Source organism: Anneissia japonica, unplaced genomic scaffold, assembly GCF_011630105.1.
Source record: "Anneissia japonica isolate Jap-2015-1 unplaced genomic scaffold, ASM1163010v1 scaffold11151_len745516_cov174, whole genome shotgun sequence".
NCBI classification, from domain to species: domain Eukaryota; kingdom Metazoa; phylum Echinodermata; class Crinoidea; order Comatulida; family Comatulidae; genus Anneissia; species Anneissia japonica.
In genome coordinates, this window is record NW_022744950.1 from 375,931 (window position 1) to 401,692 (window position 25,762).

The following is a 25,762-nucleotide window of genomic DNA, read 5'->3' on the forward strand; positions in this document are numbered from 1 at the left end:
TTATCTACTTTGTATATACTGTACTGTGTTTACGATGCTATGCAGTGTAACTAATTTGAATATATATATTTTAATAATTTAAATAATATTAGCCAACTTTGAGCAACAAAACAAAAACCATGAAAAATACTTCACAATTTTCAATATTTATTTTTGCACTTTAAAGTGTTTGATGGGTCGTTTGACACATGTCTACTCATGTAATCAACAAGTGAATAAGGAAAAAATGAATGATGAAAAGTAGTTCTAATGTCTTCCCCCACATGTGACTCATACTTATATTACTATTCATGTAACCTGGATCACATGTTCAGACAATCATTACTTTAAAAAAAGGTTTTTAGAATTTTTATGAACCAATCACTTACACCTTCGTTATTTTAAGTTTCCAACCAATTTAAACATTAAACATAACCACAAATATAGTAATACAGCAGTCAACAATTTATATGCTAAAATAGTATTGCATTATAACCTACACATACAGTTACTCTGCAAACTGTATCCGGCCAGAAGACGATTTATCTTGTGGCTATCATTTTATGTGTTGCAATGGATGTCCATTTTTCAACTTTACACATTTTTAAATTTCTAATCTGTTTTTACCATTCCTATTTCATTTTTATTTACAGGACAGTATGACTTTAAATTCAATTATGTAAACAAACAACAAAATAATAATTGTAATAATAATTGATGATAATATATATTTATGAAGAATAATAGAAACTACAGAAAAGCAAGTTTGTCAGGGTGTCCACATATGGTCAACAGATGCACTGTTTGGTAAGATACAATTTGCATAACCCTTTAAAATTCAATTAAATCCAAATTGCTCATTCAAACAGATAAAATAAGTTAATGATCGCCAACACAACATATTTATTTTGGCTGATTTTCATGACTTTTTACCTCAAAAATTATATAAATTACTAGTAAAGTTAAAGGGCTATGCAAAAAATATAAGAATATTGTTTGTTTTATTTAGCAAGGGAAATATTTTCTTGCACTAATTTTCAATAAAAAGTTAATAACTTACAAACATTTTTTTTTGCATTTAACTCAACAGTAAGTATATCATTATTTGGCAATCACCTTTCAAAGTTGATATCACAGAAAAGAGTGTAACTAACAGATATAGTCTGTTATTATATAAACAATTATGCATTTATTAAATTTCATGTTGATCAAAACAGTAGCTTTGACAGCTCCTTAAATTCATCAAATAAATAATTTCTTATCCTGGACAATTACATTATCAATGTTAGATTTTCTATCCTAGCCTATGATATAACAATTCATACAATAATGTACATTTTGTAGGGGAATACTACTTCAAACATACACATAATCTTCCTAAATCATGTTATCAATGAGCCTAATCATACTAGAAAACATGTATACTGTATTTTAAACTCTTTTTAAATTTATATCCACGCTACATAACACCCAAATATTAATCCCTATGTTTACATACACTTGACAGATTTATGTACCTGGTAATTTAAGTAGGGCACATCAACACGAAGAAGTGTGCCCTTACAGCCTGATTACGTCATCAGGGAAATCACCTACAACACATGCATGCATTTCAAAAATTGGAAGACGGTTTAATAGTTATTGTTTACAGATTCTCTTCTTTTTTTGAAATACAATTTTTCACGAATCTTTATTTACATGTTTATAATCTTGTCTTGCAATACAAATGATTGATTTAAAGACAGGTATAATAACTTTTGTGTATTAAAAAAAGAATTTGATATAATATGTATGGTATAACAGGACTAGAGGCAAACAAAAAAACAACATTTCAACAATATGAACAACGCCTAATATGATGAAAATAAAACACTTTTGGTTACAGCTCTAGTCATTATATATTTAAAGCTATTCTCAGTTAATTTGAAGGACAAAAACCAAGTATAATAATGGAGTTGGGAGAAAAGAAAGTTTATGAGAAAAATATATAAATATGGTACACTGAGCCATACGAAGATACACACCCACACAGTGAGATACAACACACACACCCTCAAACATGCAACACCCCCACCCACCTACTACAGAGTAAACAGAGAGATAAACTTGAGTTAAGCTACATACACACATATGGTTTATACCATGCATGTACATATGTACACACCTTTACAGAAATGCTACATATCCCAAGCAACTTGTCCTACACATTGAGTTGGAAAAAAACATTGTAAGAGCCTCCTGGTAATTATAATACTAGCACCTTATAAGTCAATACTCCTCCTTGAACTACCAAGGCCTTGAAAGCCATAACACAATGTGATACTCTACTGATGCAACCTACGTCAGAGGACATGGTATGTTGCACAAAAAATACATGGTGAACTGACTTATCGAACAGGATGTAGGCTTAGTAAATGGTGACTATTATCCTTCGCAAGAAATATTAAATTACTTGGATGAAGAAAACAAAAGTATGATCAACAGCATCTGTTACTAGAATGTAATCTGGTATCATGAAGTTCTGTGCATACCACAGAGCAGTTATATTAGTGGTCCATACTATAAAGTGACTAATGTGTGGGATTTGAGTAGTTAAGAACTAAATTATATTCCTACTCAGGCTTAAAGATGGCATGGTTTTGTTTGGTCCTATCAATCTAGAAAACTTTGGATGGAAAAGAAATACAGCACTGAATAAAGCTTTTTGGACTATCAAACATAAAAAGTGACCAATCAGAAAACATTATATATTAGCCAGGAATACGCGCATGTCCCACTAAACACTGAAGTTTATGTACGTTTAAGGTCCTACACCTTAGCAACAATAAACACTTTTGAAAGTATTTAATTAATGTCATTCTGACCACCTTTCTAAACGATCTGAAAAAAGAGAAAAAAAAAATTCCCAAAAAAATAGCACCAAATGTAAAAAGTGGTAAAAGGAGCAAAACAAACACTTATAAATAATGCAGGGAATGAATATAAGATATTAAATAGAACACTATGATATACTCATTTCTGATATCAGTCATCCTATAGAATTTATTCATAATCATTCCATCAAACTTCTAAAATCTTACAGAAAAAAATCTCATATATATGTGGCAGAGCCAAGCCAAAGGAGGGATATGTCAAATTTTTCAAAATTGAGTTAAATGCTTAATATGCATGTTTTAGAGATTAAAAAAAGAAAAAAATGACCGATTTCATGTTTGTGCATTTATTGGAAAACTGCCCATGCGACTTATACCTCCTTTGGCTAGGCTCTGCCACATTGTGTCGTGTATGCTGGATCATAGCATAGTTCCCTCTAGACTGCAATATTGTCTTTATTGTGTGTTCAGTTATCTTTCCAAGTCATTCAGTCTTCTCCACATAACACGCCATTGAAAAGCTAAGTAAAATAAATTTTTATTGTGGATTTTGTCTATTAAATATATATTTATTTTGAAACTATCTGCTACAAACCTTCATATGGTAAATTTAATTGGATGGAAATTGTTAAGACATACACAGATCAAACATAGGTTCTTGGCAACAGATATAAACCGACAGCAAGTAAAATTATCATAAAAGAAAATAAAGCAAAATAACTAAATTCCAAATAGTAAAATTAAGGGTCATAAACTAATGGTTCCAGTATATATGGAATACAATCAAATCAAGAAAACCTATACATTATGACTATAGAATATATACAGAACATGCCTCCAAAATCATGGATACAGCACTGCACAATAAACAAATAGAAAGAGGGGCCCTGTTACTAAGGGCTAGAAAATGTTTTTTTTTTTTGTCAGCACATCATTCCAAGGATGTCTGTATAAGGTCATGATGTGATGTCATCATTACCATATTCAGGCATGTCTTGTGCTTTTGTCAAATAAAATGTGATAGTGTGGATAGCGCTTTGGTATTTTCGATCAAAATATTGATTTTTGTATTATATAAAAATATAAAAACAAAAAATAATAGCAGTGATACTGACCACTAAATTGTAAAAATCAACAAGTATAATAATTATGATCAACAATAACACTACTACTACTAATAATAATAATCACAATAATAACTAAATATGTTCATGTAATTATAGTGTCTGTACTTATTAATGAAAGCAATGAAAAACTGAAGTACTATATAACCATAGTATCAATACATTAAGAAGTAAAAATACTATAATCCACCATCATGAATATTCATAAGACATTAATAAACCAGTATGCATAATTCATTAACTAAAAGGTCACAACTCTGATGAATTTGTATTACCTCATTTGGTAAACAGGTTTGATAAAATAAGAGATTATTGATCATGTTTACCAGTAATACATTAATATTAAATTCTACATGGGTTATGTGGATATTTAAATATCAAATAAAAAATGTATAATTCACTATTGAAACTATAAAATATATCTGAATTTATGGGAAAATAATGTGAATAAATTTTATCAACTACAATATTAATAATGTTCCTTCAACTATAATTATGCAGTTTTGGGATAGTCTTGAATTCGAACTTTCTAAATAATAACATCAATGCATTGATATTAATATTCCAATGAATGGGAATTTATTAAAACTATGATGATGATAATGACAATAATAATACTATTAATATTAATTGATATCTACATTGTTCTCTATACAGTAATGCCTGCAAGCTTTGAAATAAATACACTTGTAATATAGATATAGATGAACTAAAGTTGTGTACACAATAACACAAACTAATATACACAGAGTATTAATGTCCTAATGAAAACCAATTTACAATGACAGTTTTATGGTGAGGGTTTTATGTTGTCCCATAAAGAAAAACAGTGTAATAAAAATCTATATTCAATAACACTAGTGTACATAGTAGTAGTGTATTACTAAAATAGTCTGTGTTTTACTAAATTCTGACAGACTAGTATTGGTTCAGATTGTTCTATTTTCACGAACAAATATTTGTTAGTAAAAGGATGCAAGAAAACTGATGCTTTTAGGGAATGTTTCATATGTTGTGTAAATATAAACTGTTAAGGATCTAAAGGATCTTGCACACTTCTAAACGTCTACCACAGGACGAAGTTTGAAAGCAGATTAACCAAAAATAATGACAAGTCATGAGACAGTGGCTTTAAGATTGATAAAACTGAACAGATCACAGAATAGTGCAGTTATAGGTTTTCTGTCAATGTCATCACCTAATGAGGTATGGAGTATGGAACAACATATGAATATGTATGAATATATGAATATGTATGCGGCATATTTACTATGTGCAATCCTATCTTCAAACTAAGCACCCTGGGATACTTGCTCAAATACCCATTTCAATCCCACAATGCAATATCAGTCATTTAAAAAAAATGTAGATTTTCAAATATGACAGAAGATTGGTTTCAAGTGCTTCAATTTAAGGATATGTTTTTTACATGTTATTCATATATAAATTGTCAGAATATACTGTAATGAAAAGAAACATAGTGATTTGAAAATTTATGTATATGAAAAATTCTATTTATTTTAATATTTTAAAATATATGCTATCCTTGTATATAAACATCACTATTAATTGGTTTTTTTTTTCAAAGTAATTTAGTCATTTTTCATTTGAAGTAATTCATAGACCACCGACGTAGATTTGATTGTAATTTCTTTGTTTTTGAAATATTTGGACTGTGCTGTTTTTTTAATCCAACATTTATTCAGCCACTAAAATAAGGGAATCAAGGAGCAGTTAATAAACCTCATGCTTGCTTAAACTGCTCCTCCTACAAATAACAGATCACAAAAGAACCAGGATGTAAGGGGCTAGGATTTCTGTAACTGGGGATAATTGCAGTAATATGCTTATTGCTTACAGATAACCATCAGAAACTTCTTGAGAAAAGCACTGACAAATATACCTACTTAATACGAAAATACTAAGTGTTACAGGCCTTAAACAACTCCAGTAAATTCAACCAGTCATATTACACCACTTTAGGCTCAACCACTGCTTCCGCATTCTCACTCGGTACATGGATTTTTTTTACAGCGAAAGACTAACAGAGAATAAATTGTGCTAAAAACAAGACCCTATATCTTTGATTTACCCTGGATCGTGTTAAGAAATAATCTCTTCCCAATTTTCTTATGATTGCTAACTTGTTGAGAAAGGTTTTAATTTGTTTATTTGTATCTCCAAATCTATTCTGTCTTGCGTAAGTTCTTTGAGCTCCTGCTGCAGTTCGATGTTTAACCGTGACAGTTTCGTGTTTTCTTCTTTTACTTTCCTAATCCTCTCTTGGATACTTTTCCGGCTAGAGCTTTTAAAACTGGATTTTGAGGGGAAAAAAAAACCAATAACAAATTTTAATTAGTTACATAACTGATATTCTATCACAGGGTGACATGTCTACAGGAATTCAATTGCCATTCTTGACAATTTTTTCATGGCATAACACATATTGCCCCTTTGCTCACGATTACGGATTTGATTTAGCCTTCTATAAGGTGGTTATGGATTGGTCACCGAGACCTACAATTTCCCATCTGAGAGTGCCATATCAGTATTCAAGTGGGGGAGATGATTAAGGGGAGGAGGATGTGATGGCAAGTTGATGGATGAGGTAATATTAAGATGATTGTAACTACTTGACTGCAAGGTTTCTACTTAGTTGGAAGTGAGGACATGCATGACTCTTCCCCATGATCCCTCTTAAGCCGGGCACTACCAGCCCCGATTCCATTGAGAACGCAACACCATGAAATGCGCACAATGGATCGTTTTTAACGACAATCCGTTCAGACGGCCACAGACAATCAGCAGAGTGTCGCATCCTCTAGCGTTCACAGGGAGCGGAATTAGATTCATTGGCGGACGGTAGTATGACTGTCGTACGACGCAGTAAGTGCCCGGCATACGGCCCGGTATACTTGAGATCACAATTTTAGTGGAATTTTAAAATTTTGTTATTCAGCAGCAATACAACAATCAAAGAAATTATATGATAAATGAAGCTTACTCTTGAACATGTAAAGGCAGAGGAGCAGATTGGTGCCTCGTCCTCTCTTTTGCATAATCCTCTGTCTTCGTTGACAGCAGATCATCCCCTGATGCATGCCGTTCCTTGTGTGGTGGTGTGTCTATAGTTTGTGGCTGTGGAAAAAACATAAATACAACCATATATAAATAGCACAGTATAAGTATTATATAACAGGTTAAGTATGATATCCCATCCTAAAAAACAAAATCTGAAAGCAGCCCTTGGTCATGGGCTATGTGGGTCGTGGTAAGGGACGCTAAAGACAGAGTCACTGTGAATATTTTTGGGTTTATACATTTTGATACTTGTCTATAGTGTTGTATATACTTGGTTGAATGTAGTATTGTTGGTATGTCACAGTTTGAGTTGATAACCGAATTTGAATACCACGTGTAGAAACTGTAATGTCATGTGTTGAATAAAGCAGTGATGTATAGTACGCCATTCTGAGTAGCTGTCCGGACATTGGTGTCTTGATATATCAAATATATATTATATGATATATTGTGCAAAACCACACTATAATTTTTAGTGCCAGTGATGGTAAAAATTATAAATAAGCAATAAAATTAACCTTATTGCCTTGCAGTGCGTCTCTTATTTCAGTTATTACTGGTCTTGGTGGCGGTACCGGTGGAAATGCATGGTCTTGAATCTTTTGTTGACGACCCTTTACAAAGAAGAATAAACATTAGGATTATTCAAAAACTTCTGTATATATCGGTAATACCCAGCAATATACGGAATCCATAGCTTGAGAGCCGGTCACATGATATCCGGCAGAAGCAATTTGGTGGAGTGGAACCTGTTTGATTCCTTAACCTCAAAGTCGGGGTTTCAATCCCTCATTGTGCATTTCGCTTGCGTCCTTGAGCAAGACATTTGACATTGCTTCAGTCCACCAAGCTGTATCAATGGGTACCTGCTAATTGCTGGATCTAGCCTTTGATGGAACAGTCTCACATTCTGGGGCTATGACACTCTCATCTACTTCGCGTTACTAAAACTGGGGATAAGCTCCAACCCCTATGGCTCCTCAAAGTATTGACTTATACATGTTATCCTTAACGCTGTTTTCCACTAGGCAAATTTATTCGTGCGAATCGAAAGCACCGGTTCCTACGCATTTGCTTTTGATTTGCGCGAATAAATTCTCAGGCTTTAGGATTAAGACTGAAGACATGTAAATCAAGTCTAAACTAACAGTTATAACAGGCAATGCACGAACATGAATACTGTAAGGCCAACAGGTAATATAAGTACAAAATGTAGTCAGTAACAAAATTTTGATGAGGTGCAAGTGTTTCAACATAAGATTAGTCTCTTAAGTATTACCTGTTTTAATTTAAAAACAAATAATTATGAAAAAGCATACCATCAGCCTATAATCCAGTGACATTGATTTGGTGTATTTATTGTGTTTAGACGTGTCAGTCGTTTCATTATCAAATCGACTGAAGTCTGCAAAATTGTGCAATGACTTTGGTTCCCCTTTCTCCTCATCATAATCATCTTGCTCCTCTTCATTGTTATCTTCATCAGATGAATTACTGCTGTTGTAGTCACTGGATGAATACAAACTTGAACTATTTCGACTTGAGATAGAATTCTTCTTGTTCTAAAGAACAGAAAAAAAATCAATGTTTGAATTAGAGATATTTTTACTGCTATTAAATGTACTGGATGAATACAGAGTTAAACAACAGCTACTCAAGCAAGTTAATTTTGAAATTGATTTTTTTTGCTATTTTTCAGTGGATCATACATTTTTAATTGGTTCAAAGAGATTTTTTTTGGAGATTTTATGGGAGAGGTGTATCATTATATGAGACAAGAAGAATGATGACCCTTTCCACTAAGCACCGCCCCTCAGATATGAAACAAGCATGTACTATTCTGATTGGTCAGTTAAGTTTGATAGTCATTCCGTAAAGGTCCATTCTCATATACTTGTTTTGCTTACCTCTGTTGGCCTAGGGGGTATCTGTGGTGGGGACATTACCGCATCTCCAGTACTGGCTGACTTACCTAATTGAAAAGAAAAGAATGATACTCAAACGATGTCTATTTTATCCAACACTTATATATATGCTGTAAAACAAATCTGAAACTTGGATCGGGGAAAAAATTAGAGAATGAATAAAAATAACATATGATTATCATATTATCATATATCCACAAAACAAGCATGAAACTTTTAATTAATGTTTCTATTCCCACATTTTAACATTATGTTAACAATATATATGTTGATAAAATACACATTCTACTCTGGTGTTGAACTTCCGCTCTATGTGCAATTCACCGTAAAATATCTATATTTCCAGTACACAATTGTTGTCAATATGTTTGAACTATAGAATTGAAATGCAAACATAAAGAGACCATACACCAGTGATCCTGAATAAGAATATACCATTTATCATGTAAATTCAAAACGTTTACAAACTTGATACATTTAATATTCCGTAAACCTTTGGTTCATTTTAGAAACTGAACAGTTATTAATCAGAATACAAACAGCAAACAATAAGAACATCTACACAAAATATATTTATAAAATATAAATCAATTGTTTTTAAAAATCTAACATTGCAATGAATGTCAACATATTATACACAAGAAGACAATATATATCTTAATGAAATTGGCCTCAACACCTTAACCTCTAAAGAACAGTATTTTTTGTATCCTAACTTCACAATTAAATTTAGTCAAATCTCATGTTAAGTGGTACTGTCATTTAACCATACTCAATTTGACTTGAATACACACCTTCTCTGATTACTATTAGTATAAGCATTTGCGCATGATGGCTATTTGTACGACTTTTTATGACACAGTAACAAGTTCTCTGAATGATAATTAACAGAGAGAAATCCAGCGGTTAATCGTTGATATAAATAAGCCTAAAACACCATATACGAGAAGTATGCATGTCACCCAAAAGCCCAGAGATCCAGAAGTAGAGAATGCTACAAATGATTCTCGCAATATGCATATCGATAATTACGATTTTCTTGAACTGTGTGTTTACTGAAAACTTAAAATGTTGTTATTCACTTGTTTCAACCCCAAACCTCAAAACATGAAAAAAAAAAAACTTATTATACGAATGAGTGAGAATATGATCTTACCATGACTGGGTCTAGCGCTATGACCTACAGTTGCAGACCTAACAAGGCCTGGCTTGTTCTGCTTACGAATCTGGGAGTCTGTTGTCACTCGAGGGGGCACCTTTACAGGGGCAGCTTTAGGTGGTACCGGGGGTATTGTAGGCTGCTGGGAATGAGCTGCCATCTTTTGAGGATTGTGACTGGCGATTTCTGTAGGGACAGGGACGGGATCTGAACGTGGCAATTGAGAACTAGGTTCTGTCCTAGGATTTGGCCTAAAATCGTGATTAGGGTGTGGCCGAGGTGGATCGGGCCTAGGTTCTTGCTTAGGGTCTGGTCTAGTTTCAACATTGGAATTTGAGTCAGTAAAAGCAGACTCAGCATGGGCTTCCCCACTTGTGTTGTTATCCGTAACATTATTTATGGACTGGGAATCTATTTGCGACTCAATATCTAGAGCACCTTCCCAAGATTGTCTATTCATATCGTAACGTTTTTGTTGGAATTTGGCCCTCTTCAAGTACGCAATGGCAGCTGGTTGTTGAATGTGTTTGGTTCGTATTCCTCCACTCGAATAAGACCTGTGGAGTTGGTTGCAAAGTTTCATTTAGACAACATTTATCTAATGAAATTATATTAAACATGAGTTTTATATAGTTATATACTGTAATAATACACTATTAATACTAAAATTAGTATACTAAGCACAAACAGCATATGTATTATTCTTGAGGATTATACAATTACAATAGTTTATCAAGAAACTAAATTCTGTGACATGCAACTACATATTTAGATTTATATAACATTTATTATTACAAAAATATTAATACTATAGAATATACAGTATATAGTATTATGCCTAAATACACATTCATGCAGTTAATGAGCTATAAATTAATTATGCTTCTATTTGAAATGCTAATAAGTTAATTAAAAAAAGTTGCTATTCTAACACAATACAGTATAATGACATTGACTATTACTAAATTAAACCTAAAAACATTTATAAATTTGATTGATCTTCAATGAGAAAGCACTTAAAACAGGTACATAATTATACTACCTGCTTTAAAGAAACTAGTAAAAAAGGTTATAGTATCTATAACTTTTTTAATGTTATTCATCAGTAATTTTATTTTTATGTTTACCTTTAAGTACATAACTTCATAATTTAAAAGGCAAAACATTTTAAAGAAAATTGGGCAATACTTCCTGCAGTGACCTTTTTCTATATTTCTTATGAACTGTATTTTATCTATTTTGTCTTGTATTTTTATTTATAGAAATAAAGGCTACGTAAATCATAAAATTTACTTTACTTCCAAAAGGTGATGTCCAAAAATACTTGCTTAATATAAAAAAAACTTTTGCGCCACTCAAACATCTTTTCAGATTTTACTTGGACCAATTAATGTAATATCTTACAGGTTGCTGATTTTCTTAAACCATGCTTTTTAACACTGTTATTAATTCATAAATTATGTGACTGGTTTTGGTAAAAGTCACAGGAATTATTATATGCTAGTGGTGCCTAAGTGGTGGCAAAAGCATCTTGTGGCAAGGTTCCAGAATCATTATTATTATTATTAATTTTCACAGTTATTCTACATTTTATTAAATTTGGTAGCTTCATAAACAATTCATTTTCTTCTTAATATTTTCAAGAGTTTGGATTTCTAATGAATATTTCATTTGAGTTGGTTAGTAGGTATTTAGTAGACTACACACTAGGAACACATTGAAAACACTCACAAAATAATAAGGCAGATAACATAAAAATTAAGCAGAAAATCAAAATTAAACAAATTATACAATTTCCTTAAAACTGGAACAGCTTTTTAAGATTTGCCAACTTGTCAGTCAACAGCATTATGCGGTTTAAATGCATATACTGTATGTTAAGCTGATCACACACTGTAGTGACAACTGAGTGTATGCATGATTCTATGGAGAGCGCGACATGAAAGGTTAAAGGTTATTCATTTATATTGCACAAATACAAGAGTCTCTATGTGCAAAACAAGTGAGAGGATGTAATTGAAAAAAAAGAAAAGAAAAAGAAGAACTCCAAGCCAGCACCAACCCGCAGTATGGGGACATGCCCTCGTCGCCGAGGAGGAGTGAGCAATGTGAAGAGATGCACGCAACAAATTATTTTAAATGGCAATCCGCATAGTCTGCCTTTGACAATGGACCTTTCCACTAAGCCCCGCCCCTTGGATATTGTTGCTAAGTTCCCACAAGGCGACAGTGTTAAAACATACGCAAACATGTGCGTTTGTGGGACAACACGTGTGTTTGTGAGACGCGCGCGTATCCCTATCGCTGTTCTGATTAGTCAGTCGTTAAGTTTGATTGACACTCCGGAAAGGTCTATTAACAGACGATGTTGCCTTGTCTAGTGTTCACAAAGAGCAGAAAGAGATGGATTCGTAGACTTACATTCATACCACAGTCGTAAAAGCCAGTGTGTGCTTAGCTTAAGTATGCTGCTGTTGTCATCATTCAAAAGCTGAGACAATTTGAGGAAGTATGAGATGGTTGAACATTTTGTTATATGGTAGACAATACATTGAAAGAGAAACTTTGTGAACGTAAACAGAAACAACTAGTAGTAAATGGCCATTTGAGATATGGAGTCCTATTCCACAAAACAAAACAAAAATACTACACAGTCGAACAGGAAATATAAATCATTAGTAGAATCAGAACTTGAACTGCACACAATAAAAAAGAGGCAATAATTAAAAGGCCATTGCTATTTTGAATGCACAAACCTAAATCAACCAATGAAATTCTCTCACTGTACACCAATACTCCAAAACTGATGATAATTATTGCCAAAATGTTCACTCAATTTTTATGATTTGATCCCAAAATAATAAGAAAACTCTAAATAAATTATTTATTGAAAAATTTAAGATTTCCAAAATTCTTATCAATCTAATAATTATTCATTTTAACAAAAAAAAATATAAGAAACTATTTATTTTCTTTAAATATTTTGGTGCTTTTAAACATTAATTTTGATTTTTTTAATATTTTGTTATATGGGCACTGATTGGTTCACTGGCTAACTGATTTGATACATAAATTCAGTCAGAACAACTGATGGTTAATTAGCATGATATCACGTCACACACACCGTGTTTATTTGAATAAATGACCCAGGGCGTTTATTGTTGAGAAGGATTTCTGAAGGGGAATTACTTCAAAGGAGGTGTAAAATGGATATGCATATACTCAAATATACACCTCTTAATTTCACTGTAAATGTGAAACTACTGTACAACACATATTACACTGTTAAAATGTGCCATTACATGATGAAGACTTACTGATCCCAACCCGGTTACAAAAAATGTAATTCTACTGGAGTAAAACATGAATAGAATGTGTTGAGAATGATGCTGCTTCCATTTGTTTAGTCATATTTGGGAGTTTATTCAAGGAAAAAAAAACTCCTGGTATTTATTCAAGGGAGTGGCTTATGTCAAATGAGGCTCTAGAGGGGGAATTTATTCAAGGTGGGATGGGGGGGGGGGAGAGATGGGGCGTTTATTCAAAGCGGGACGTTTTTTTTGGAATAAATATGGGTATTTGTCACAGAAAACGTTATAGTGTCAACACACCTTTGAATTTTTAAATTTTCCCAATGTATTCTTCATCAGTTTTGGAGTGAATTATTTCCCAAAAGCAAAATATTACTACAACATTAGAGAAACTGACAATGCCAAGAGGGCAGACAGTAACATACCTTTGTAAGCCTCGTCTAAGTGAGGAGATAAAATTAATAAAACAAATCAAAAAAGGAAACAAAACAAAACACTCAAATAAAATCAATTAAAAACTGTAAAAATGAATAGCAATTATTAATATTGAGAATTGTGAACACTATTAATTATGGTATCTAAATGTGATAATTATGATTATTATATTATAGTAGCATTATTACTTTTTGTTCAACATTAACAATGTTAATAATAAAAGTAATAAGATCAATTATAATTTACAATATTTAAATCAATAAAAAGTGTGTATATGTATAAATATATGTAGATAGTATATAAATGTGTAGATAGTATATAAATATTTTTAAATGTTGGTATGTGTACCAAATTTGATGTTTTTAGACATTGAATAAACTATAAATTATGAGTTGGCTGGGTATGTGTATATTCTATAATGATTATATTATTGTTGATTGATATTAAATTAACAAACCTCATTTATAAATACAGATAGTAATCATAGTGTAATAACTTGAACATAAGTTTCATGCAAAAACGTGAAGGAGGATTTACCTAGGCCTGTGACGAGAGATGAGGCCTTTAGCATTATCTCCTAGGTCAATTGTGGGTGCTGAGGCTGCAAGTTCAAAGGTTAATAGGGTCAACACACATACTACAAAACAAGGTCATGCTAATGTGCACTCTGCTACTAGTATTACTTATATTAATTAGTTACAAATTACTATTAATTGGTTTTATTATTTTTATTCCATGTTTTACCCTACATAATTAATAACTTATAGTTGATTAGTTTATTTAGAATAGGATAACACTGCAACTATTCTACAGCATGCATACTAACATAAACAGTTCCTATAATATTAAACTATCACGATGAATATGTTACTGGTATTCAAAAGTGAGATCAGCATACATGGTAACTAGTACTACACAAACTGTACTACCCTAAGTTAAATCTAGCTCCAGCCATCTACTAAACTAAAGACGATTGATCACAAAAGTCTAAAGCTCTGCTCACACAATTAAACTTAAGTGACAAATACCTATGATTTCCCATATACTGCAATATGACACCATCATACCCATATATGGATTCAATATGACACCATATCATCATGTCCATATAAGGGTTCAATGACATCATACCCATATAAGGGTTCAATATGACATCATCATGGCCATATATGGGTTCAATATGACATCATCATACTAATATGGGTTCAATATGACATCATCATGCCAATATATTGGTTTAATATGACATCATCATGCCAATATATGGGTTCAATGACATCATCACGCCCATATAAGGGTTCAAAATGACATTATCATGCCCAAATAAGGGTTCAATATGACATCATCATGCCCATATAAGGGTTCAATATATCACCATGCTCATATATGGGTTCAATATGACATTATCACACCCATAAAAGGATTCAATAAGACATCATCATGCCCATATATGGGTTCAATATGACATCTTCATGCCCATATAAGGGTTCAATATAATATCACCATGCCCATATATGGGTTCAATATGACATCATCATTCTCATATGGACAAGTCACATAAATTTGTCACATAAAACTATAAATAAGTGTATTACAAACATAATCTACTATATTTTTATCTGTCAGATACAAAATATTTGATCACATTTTGTTGAAATAAATAGTGTATGGCTGTTTCATACATATCTGCTCAAACAAATCTTGTCTGAAGTTGAACATGCTGAGTCTGATCAAATATCATCTGTTGGAGTCTGACATACAAAAAACTTTATGAAATAGTTTATTAAGGCTATTTCATTTATATGTACACAGATCTTAAAAATATATCCCATTTAAATATATATACTATTACTGTACTACCAACAAAACATTTCTTTAAACCAATGTTGATTCACTTCTGTACAAAAGTCAACACATTTTTTGTAATTGTGGTACAGAGATGTAGTTACGGTGGGTGGAGCAACCCAGACTTGGAAGTTTTCCATCCGGTCTAAAAGTTAATTTCATGGCCCTCCGCCCTCCTTTATTAACCTCTTGCCATCCTTAAAATTCACTCTTATTATTTTGCCAATGTTATCACCCACCCACCTTTAAAATGTCTACCACCCACGTTTAGTTTTCTACAGCTACAACCCTGTTGTATCAAATTGCTAGATATTAAACCACCAGAGCAGTCAACATAAGTTGGGAGATGATATTGCTATACTAATGCTCACCACAAATGAAAAGAGCAGGCCTTCGAATTCATACATGTTAGCCAATCAGAAATGGCTGAGTTTTGTACTACATAATACCAAGGCAATTCAACAGAAGGACGCACATATCGGGACATCAAAGGTTATAACTCTGGCATCGACATTCTAGGCGCACGTGCGTCCCTACACGCTGAACGTCACAAAAACCATAGCAACCAGACCATAAACCGTTAGCGTACGTGACAAATTACCCACGCGCGTGTTAGTTGCCATGATAATCGCGCATCATGCGGTGATTACAAAGGCCTAATGATAATTTTGCACTAACATTAGTCTGAAATATATTCTTCATTTCAACATTAATTTTACCAAAATTGTGGTGAATTGTCGTTCATGAGACTCACTTTGCAGAAAAAATTAATAAATGTTCTGTATATACTCAAATGTTTGTTTTCGGCACCTAATGCCAACATTGTCAAAATGACGGATTAATGTTACATAAGAACAAGAAATTTTATAAAATTTGTAAATTTTAAATTGCTATAACTTTTCATTTTCTTGGTCAATTTTCACAAATCAAATTGCAGTTTATAGAAGCATTTAACAAGTTCGCGGTAAAAAAAAATCAGATGTAACAGGCATTGCGAAGTACCCAAAATTAATTAAATAAAAACTAACACCATAAAACGAATGGCACGCAGAGACTAATAATTGACGGCTGTACTCACAACTAGTATCGGATTGTCGATGCCACAGTAAAGATCAAAGGACTCTACGCACGAGCGGAGTTCGAGAGCGGAGATGTGCGTCCTTCTGTTGAATTACCTTGATAATACCATTGCACTATTTCAGTTCATGTTGGTCTAGCCTCACTATACCCATCGTAAAGGTCCATGGTATAAGCATTCATACAGTACAGTACTGCTTACCATGCAAAGTACCCAAGTTATCCATGTCCTCAACTGCTTACAAATGTTGAATATGAAACCAAAATGACTACAATTAAACTTGCCTAAGTCGACTTTGCCTGACTCGAATAATTTCTAAGTTGATCTTATTTTACATGCCAAATTGTTGTGTTTTTACTTAAATAACCATCTGTAAGTCGAATTTTATCTTAGTCAAACAATTTTTCAATGCCATTTTGGATTCAACTTACACAAGTTTAACTGTACACACATGCGTTTCACCATATACACTTTTTTTTTATACATTTTCAAAAATGTTTAAATATAATGTTAGGAAATTGCGTACACACTAAATGCAAGCCAACATATGTTCTTGTATTGTCAAAATCCTAAAAGATTATTGAGGCAAACCCTACAGCCAAGTTGCTAGCTTTTAAATATATTAAGGAAAAAGTCAAGGACACTTTACGATCAGCTGTAGAAATATAAAAGCAATGTGAACATTAACATGAATAAAAAAGTAATAAACGAATAAGCATGTTAACAAATTTACTACCTGTAAATCGAGAAAAAGAGGAAAGACATTAAGAAAAATATCTGATTCAAAGAAAAAAAAAAGCATTAGGCTATTTATGTTGTTAAGTCATAATAAGACAAAATTTATTCTGTAGCAAAATACAAAAAAAGAGTATTAAATCATGGATCAAATAATACGATTGCAAGATTGCTGCTAAATGAAGGGGTTGCTTGCATGTTATCACCAACTTTGCCAGCCTCCAAATATGTAATGAAGTAGAAAGTAAGAATACTGGAATTTGAATTTCTAGTAATGTTAAACAAAACAAAAAAAATGGTGATATTTTGGATACTGTACTTCTAGTGAAATGAGAGGTACAGGAAAACCATACAGAAATTTGAAAAGAAAAAAATATTATTAATTGGGAAATAGACACACAAAATCAACAATCAATCTTCTATTAACTGTTATTTTTATCTTGAATAATAATCAACTATCATTTAAATAACAAAAGTAAATTAGTAAACAAAGGTCAACATCTTCTGAACCCAGCCAATACTTAGTCCATGAAACCTGCTGAAGGCTGAAGCAAAATTCTGTTTACTTGCTTCACTTGCAAAAAAATCCCACTCCAGGTGTAAAGATAACATGATTAATTTCACCAAGCTACTAATAATGAACTAAAAAAAAAAACTACAAAAAAAAAAAAAAAAAAAGAAACTACACCTATTTTATTAACAATCATTAGTTTGATCAGCTTAACTTCTGACTCAAGGTCAAACAAGGCCCTTGATATAGGGCTCCAAGATATTTCCTAAAAAAACACACTTTCAAGAATTGAAGAAACTCCATAATTCCTGTATAATTACGTGTGCATTTTAGTGACTATCACATGACCCATCATAAAAGATGATGCACCCTATAAAATCAATAGTTACCTTTTCTTTCAACTGGTGGTGGTGGCGCTATTCTTGCTGGCGTGTTACCGGCTGAGTCTGGCAAGGTGGACGACCTCTGTTTGGCTGGTATTAAATGCTCCTCATCATCAGGTGTGGTAACAGATCCTGGATCTAAACAACAAATAGAGATGAATTCAAATTTCTATACTTTTACAATCTAATCTAATAGTAAAATTGACCTGCCAATAACTGAAAGTGAAGTTTAAAGGCCGTTTTCCACTAGGTGAATTTATTCGCGCGAATCGAAAATTACACATGCGCATTTGAGAATTTTGTGATGAAAACTAAGCTGGGCATGCGTATAGGCAAAATTTGTCTACTGGAAAACGGCCTAAAGTGATCAACGTAGACACTACAGGGGTCCCAAGTTGAAAGAATCCACACTGGGAGATCTATTTAATGGAGCTTTCTTCTTAACATATCTAATTGCATTTTCCTGTGCATCGGTACTGACTTCCAGACGACAATTGACAATACAGTAGTAAAAACATGAAAATATCGTGAATATGTGGGAGATGGGTTGTTTTCCTTTAGGTGAGAGGCCTTCCCGGCTTCCGGGAGACATGGGTCATCTGCAGCAGTGATGTCAAAAATTTGCCGATAAGAGGTCCGATGTGTCTGACGGAGGGGTCAGAGCCAAGGGGCCGACGAAGCCTCAGTCAACGGTCTAGAATAAAATCTCTCTTGTTAGTGTCACTGGTCCCCTTGACAGTATATATTTAGAATTCATTCAACTGTGTACAAGAATGCTTAAACAAAATTTACCATAAAATGTTTACAACACTTACCTGAATATTTCCGATCCCTGGGGGGATCAGATGGCAAGATAGCACATGTCTGGCCATCAGGGGCCAATTTCAATGGTATTGGTTGAACAATCTTACTTTCCTAAAACAAAGAAGGAAACACAAATTTCAACATTTGTAGTATTAAACCAAGATAGAAATAATAATAACAAGTAATCAATTGTACAAATAAACTAATAGGTAGTTGCACTTAAACTGTGTCCACCATATTAAATTTTCCGTGATAAACATCTCTGATTTGCCCTTTTATAAGCATGGTGATATCATATCACACGATATATGGGCATGATGATGTCATATCACACCATATATGGGCAAATCACATGTACTGATCACATAAAACTTGATAGAGTGGACAGAACTTAGTAAAGGCTAGAAGCTGAGATTTACAGGAATAAACAACAGAAATCTGCATCACAATGACATTAAAATGCAGGTGTTTTTGCCAGACATGAATAAACACGTTTATTTAAAAATCAAATTGCTAGTGATTCTGGTAAGATTCAAGCCCACAAATTAGCTGGCGTCTTAACACATTCCCAAGAAGTTTTTGTGATGTCAAGAGTTAGATTAAAGTCCAACGACAGCATATTGCAAAGCAATAAATATTTATGAAAACTTTGCACTCAGTCTTTGGGCAAAAAACACTTTTTTTTCCTTAAAAGCATAGCATGCTAGCACCTAGGAAAATATGACTTAGCGGTCATTTTTCAACATTAACAAAATTTTCACAAGTTTACAAACAGTACGCTAGGGGGAGAGGGGATAAACAAATTTGGACACTCTTACATATGCACTCAACATATAATATGCAAAATAATGGTAAAATTATAATGTAACCATGGATATAATTCATTTTTAAGCAACCAAATACATTGCATTTGTTGACTTCACAAAAAAAAATGGAGAATGGTTTTGCAAAATCAACATCTTTTTGTACACTTTCAGAGGGGAGGGAGGGGTACCGAAAAAGAGTACTGTCTGTACACTTGTGAAAAAGTTGATAATTGTGAACGACCCCTTACGCAGTCATAAAATCAACAGTGAGGTGTTCATATATAACATTACTAATGATATTCAAATATAGAAACGTACATAAATGATTTCTACCACATGCTATTTGCTAATGCCCTGTTCACACTTAAATTTTATTTGACAATAACATGTGAAATGCCTAAATATGGTCATGATGACATCATATCATGACCATATATGGGCACATCATGACTATATATGGGCACATCATGACTATATATGGGCATATCATGACTATATAAGCACATCATGACCATATATAGACACATCATGACTATATATGGACATATCATAGTTTTTTGGTCAAAGAAAATTTGGTAGTCTGGACAGGACTTAAAAAAGTATAAAACATAAACAAACTACTAAAAATAAAACAAAACCATTAACATAATTTTAAATAATATTAATTAAACCAAGAAATTTATTTTATGAAAGTTTGACCACAATGAAAATGAAACATTTTTTTCACTTAGCAAGGCATGCTGGAAAAAAAAAGTTAAAATAATGTATTTTTAGGGCAATGAATATTAAATTTAATATTAATAGTAATTTGTATTATTTAAAAATTTGTTGAAACTGAAATAAAAAATTACTAATAAAGCAAATGTATAGAGTAATACTATTTACATTTACAACGTTAATATAAAAATTATTAATAAGCATATTATTATTTTGATTTGTGCTTACTGGATCTGGCGAGATAGAAGCAAAATCAAAGTTGGCAGGTCCTTCCGTAGAAGGTGAAGGTCCGGGGAATGGTGAGTCAGAAAACTTGGCCCAATTCTGTGCAATGTAAAACAAATAAATGCAAAGATATAGCCAAAATCATAACAAAATAAAACCTGTTACTGTTTACGCCGTGCATATGAAATTCATGTTGAGTGATTCTGCTAAAAGCGGAAATTAAGTAAGCATTTGGGCTTGCCTTATTGAAAAAAATTCATAATAATAATAATAATAATCATGATGGCAATGATATGACAAACCAACTATAACAATAACAAAAATTTGGACAAAAATAGTAACACTAATAACAACAAACAATAATCATGAACATCAAAACCAATTGGAAATTTAACAATAACATTTTTTATTAACAATAATATTTTTATGAATGTCTTTTTATAATTAATTATTTTAAAAATAATAACAGCAATTAGTATGAAAAAATGCAATGTAATTATTCTAAGAACTAAAATATCTAATATAAACGTAAGTATTTATACTATGAGATATTGGTTATTTAATGGTATACTGATGGTAAAAACCATTTTGGGTGTGTACTCTCAATGAAGTGGTGTGACGTTTATTTGAAATAAAATAGATCTAATAATCACTGCAATGGTTATTCAAAAGCCCTGTTTAAAAAAAACGTAACCATATTTGGCGCAGAGCAGCTTTTTTGAAGCCAGCATTTATTAAATCTTATGCAGTGTACACATGCATACACATAGCATGGGTATTGTACAATTCCTAAGAAACAGAATACTCTATGCACAAGAACTAATAAAAATATTCATAAGAATAAAAGGTGAGCCATTTTTTTTTTATTCATACCTTGTTTCGCAAACTTATTTTTTAAAAGATTGTCAGGGGATGGTTAAACTTAAATGCTTAGGAATAAATATACGTCTTATTCTTTGAAAAATCCAAGGCACAGGTAGGCGTAATAAAAATATAGAAAAACTATTTTTTTCTGAAATTTCTATTTTTCCGTGGTGGCATGTACGCTAATTAGCCAAAAAAAAAAATTTATTTTTATTCGAAATTATCAATATTTGAGGGCAACAGGTTTGCTAAACAAGGTATAACAAATTCTTTCCTAATGATAACATGAATATCAAAATGTCTCATACGAAAAATTTGCATATTAATCAATTCCATGCCTAATTTGAATATTAGTTTTCCATCCATTGCAAATTTGAATTTTGAAACCAGGTGTAATAATCTGCTACCCAAAAACCCATTATTGAAACTACAAACAACAAAGTATAAAAACAAAACATTAATCAAACTAATATTTACCTCTCCTGCTTTCATTCTTGACTTGGGGGATGAATCTACACCCAAACCAGGAGGGGTCACGCTCCTATTAGTAACATCAGGGGGTGCAGGTGCAACTTTTTTTGTTGTTGCTACGCTCTTTACAACTTCAACTAAAAAAAAAAGACAATAATTTTCAGTAATCTACTCACTAGGTCCCATAATGCAGATGAATAAAACTTCTACATAATGAAAATGAAAAATCAACCGGAGAGTTATTAAACACAAAGTGAAAAACACAATAAAAGACTTGTTAAATCTCTCTCAGCATGTACTGTTCAGAATGACCCATCATTTAGGCCTCTGTTAGATGTAAACATTTTGAACATAATTTAGCCTCCTACTTGCAGTAGTACTGTTGAGAGCAGTGCACATTATATATACTTCCATGAAACCACTCCTTCTAATTTAAGATTACAAGGAAACGATAGAAATACAGGATATGTAGCTCAGTCTTAGGATATTGTCGAAAAACAAGGAAGTTCCTATGCTGCCGATTATAAAGTTGCCCAAGGAAATTTCATAAATCTGTTATTCTTAGATTACACTAATAAAATAATAATGATCACATTTGGATGTTTCCTTTATTTGTATTTTATTGCAAACCAAATTTCTTTCCGTTTTTTTTGCGCTTGTGCAATATCAAATTTTTCTTATGTTTGTGTTTTTTTGTTTTTTTATAAATAAATAATTAAATTAATGAATGATTGCAATTACAATTTTAATAATTATAATGATTTTCACATTTTTATTTTTCTATTAATGAATGTTTTTTATTGTCCAGTGAATTTTTGCCTTTTTAAGTATTAGTATTTTTAATATGAATTGTTGTTGTTTGTTAATATAACGCAATTTAGTCCTTATTACTGCAATGTTACATTTGGCAATTATTTTTTAACCTTTGTATTGTTTCTATTTGTATGCTTGTTTTGAAGTTTTAATAAAATATACCATCAGAATGAATGAACAAATTGAAAAGAATTAAATATTATTTTCTTGGAAGGTCCTGTTTTAAAGTTGGATTGTTCAGAATCTTATTCCCAGGTTATATATGTAAGCACATTGGCCAAGGACTGTAAATATATCACTCCTGTACATCCAGAAAGTGTTGGATAGTAAATTCTGACAATGGACAAGTCTAGATCTAAGACACAGTCATGTACGATATCGCTGCCAATCATAAGGCACAGGTACACAAGGGTGAGTTACATCAATGCAATACAACAAGTAATGAGTCACTTCCATACTGCTATTGCTATCTAGTTCCCTAGTTCAATTCCCATCGCTGCCTCTCCTTGTGTTTCAGCTGGAGCGCTGAAATACAAGTTACAATAGTACACCATCTTTCGGATGAGATGTTTAAGCCATTGGTCCCGTTTGCATTTATGGCCCATGTGCACGTTAAACAATGCAGTACACTTTTCGGAAAAGAATAGGGGATTGTCTCCTGGTGCACTGTACTGCCAATCACCACCAGAAGGACCCCACTGGAAATAAGCCTTCTTCTAGACCTTCGTGGGCTATCCTTGGTGTTTACATCGAATAAATCTAAGCATCCAAACTGTAATCAGAGTCTTGGATATAAATTTTGATGGGGAAAATATATTGTTCTTGAAAGTAAATTAAAGAAGAATACAAAGAGACTTTATTCATCCCACTAAAGGAAAATTTCATGGCTGAATATAGCAAATACAATATAACAAAAAGCATTAAACAATTAACTGATAAGAATATAATAATGATAATAATAATAATAATAATAATAATAACAATAATAATAATAATAATAATAAAATAAAAATAATAATAAAATAATAACAATAATTAATATAGTAATAATAGTTATGATAATATTGCCTTTTTAATAATTCTTTTATATATTTGAATAATAAACACTACTGTTACCTTCCTCTACATCCTCTACTAAGCCTTCGTCCATTTTTGGAACTAAGCACGGAGGTAGTTTGTCAGGTAACTCATACTTGTGTTTCCTCAAAACGGACAAATGCATTGCAGTGCAAAATTCTTCTAGGCAGAGGGCGCCATCTTTGTTTACATCTGAAAGTTGCCTACAAAAAAAATAATTTAGCAGTGATAGCAACCAGTCAGTGTACCATTAATAAGAAAAACTATTTTAGAAAGAGCTTTAAAATACTAAATGAATAAAAAAAAAAAAAAAATTGAATTTTTAAAATGCAAGAAAGCAGCTATAATTTTGGAGGAAAATGATTGTAAAAAAAAAAAAGTAATAAATGTTAATTTTTATAGAAAATATTTGGAACTTACCATATTTTAGAAAGCTCTGTTGTGGGTAATTTCGATTTTTCAAAAAATTGTTTGGCTTCAGCTCCTGTAAAATAAAGTTGCTTGTGTAAGATGATGAAACAATCTAAAGGTTCTCAAATTTATATTCTTTGTAAACAATTTTTTTCAGAAAAAAAATAAGACTATGTTAACCATTACTCTGGAAGGAAAATTGGTTGAGAAAGAATATGGAGGAGGTCACTGATCTCTACTATAATAGCTGGATTGCTCATTGGCCAATCCTTGTACAGAAAAAAGTGAGGCCTCCGACACTATGTTGGAGGGCCTAAGTGAAGTAAATAGTGAAGTTTATACATTAATAACAAGTTATATATTTATGAAGCAAAGAGATAAATAAAAAATTATTTAATTTTACATTTGAACTTGATCTACTTTACCAATTCAATTGGTTTAACATTTTAATCAACGGGTAAATAGTGTTCTCTCAGCTTTTTTATTATATATATACACTAATGTATGAGTTACCTTGGATTAAACCAGATAGATCTGGCTGAAGGGTTCTGAATTGATCCGAATAATATTGCCTTTGTTCATCTGATATCTGCCACACATTCTCTTGTCCATTTTGTTCACCCGCGTCTTTTATGCCGTCGGAAATTTCAGAGATGACATTTTGACTGTTGTCCACCTTTGCCGGGAGGATACCCTCAGCTGATACAATATTGTCGGCAGCCACAGGTGGGTGGGAAAAGTTTGCCCAGCCCCCTTCTGGTCTTACAGGGAAGCTAGCTTGGCGGTCAACTACCTTCCTAGCACAGTGGGCCGGTGCGGGGACACTTGGCATCCGGTCCATGGTCTTGCTACGGGGTGATACTACCTTGGTTTCCTCTAGCAAAGGCGGTGTGGTGGATGGTGAATTTTCGTTTGAGCCAGAGCCCTACAAGGAGAAAGCAAAACAAAATACATTTGCTTCACTATAAACTATCTGTGTGTAATAAATTATAATATAGAAAATAAATTCATTATCATCTTGATATCTTTATTCACAGCAAAAATATACATAAAACAGTTCATCACAGTTGAAAGTATATTAATATAAAAATTACAAGACTTACAAAAAAAAAATTAAAAACACAAAACTATCACA

At 32.3% G+C, this 25,762-nt stretch overlaps 1 protein-coding gene across 4 annotated transcripts in view; it reads right to left on the reverse strand.

Moving 5' to 3' along the window:
* Nucleotides 1-3,971: 3,971 nt before the first annotated feature.
* The window catches only part of LOC117119742 (ralBP1-associated Eps domain-containing protein 1-like), a 35,927-nt gene continuing 14,136 nt past the window's right edge, over nt 3,972-25,762 (reverse strand). Inside the window, exons 7-21 of one of the 4 annotated variants that reach the window (XM_033264599.1) lie at nt 25,141-25,552; nt 24,637-24,700; nt 24,256-24,419; nt 22,333-22,463; nt 20,995-21,090; nt 19,255-19,354; nt 18,446-18,577; nt 14,425-14,488; nt 13,878-13,892; nt 10,139-10,698; nt 8,965-9,029; nt 8,377-8,619; nt 7,576-7,671; nt 6,981-7,114; nt 3,972-6,290 (exon numbers count right to left, since the gene is read on the reverse strand). In XM_033264599.1, coding sequence (XP_033120490.1) covers nt 6,116-6,290; nt 6,981-7,114; nt 7,576-7,671; nt 8,377-8,619; nt 8,965-9,029; nt 10,139-10,698; nt 13,878-13,892; nt 14,425-14,488; nt 18,446-18,577; nt 19,255-19,354; nt 20,995-21,090; nt 22,333-22,463; nt 24,256-24,419; nt 24,637-24,700; nt 25,141-25,552 — 2,451 coding nt within the window. In that variant the 3' untranslated portion in view covers nt 3,972-6,115. The remainder of the gene's footprint in view (nt 6,291-6,980; nt 7,115-7,575; nt 7,672-8,376; nt 8,620-8,964; nt 9,030-10,138; nt 10,699-13,877; nt 13,893-14,424; nt 14,489-18,445; nt 18,578-19,254; nt 19,355-20,994; nt 21,091-22,332; nt 22,464-24,255; nt 24,420-24,636; nt 24,701-25,140; nt 25,553-25,762) is intronic. The other 3 variants (XM_033264601.1, XM_033264600.1, XM_033264602.1) reach the window with 3 other exon arrangements.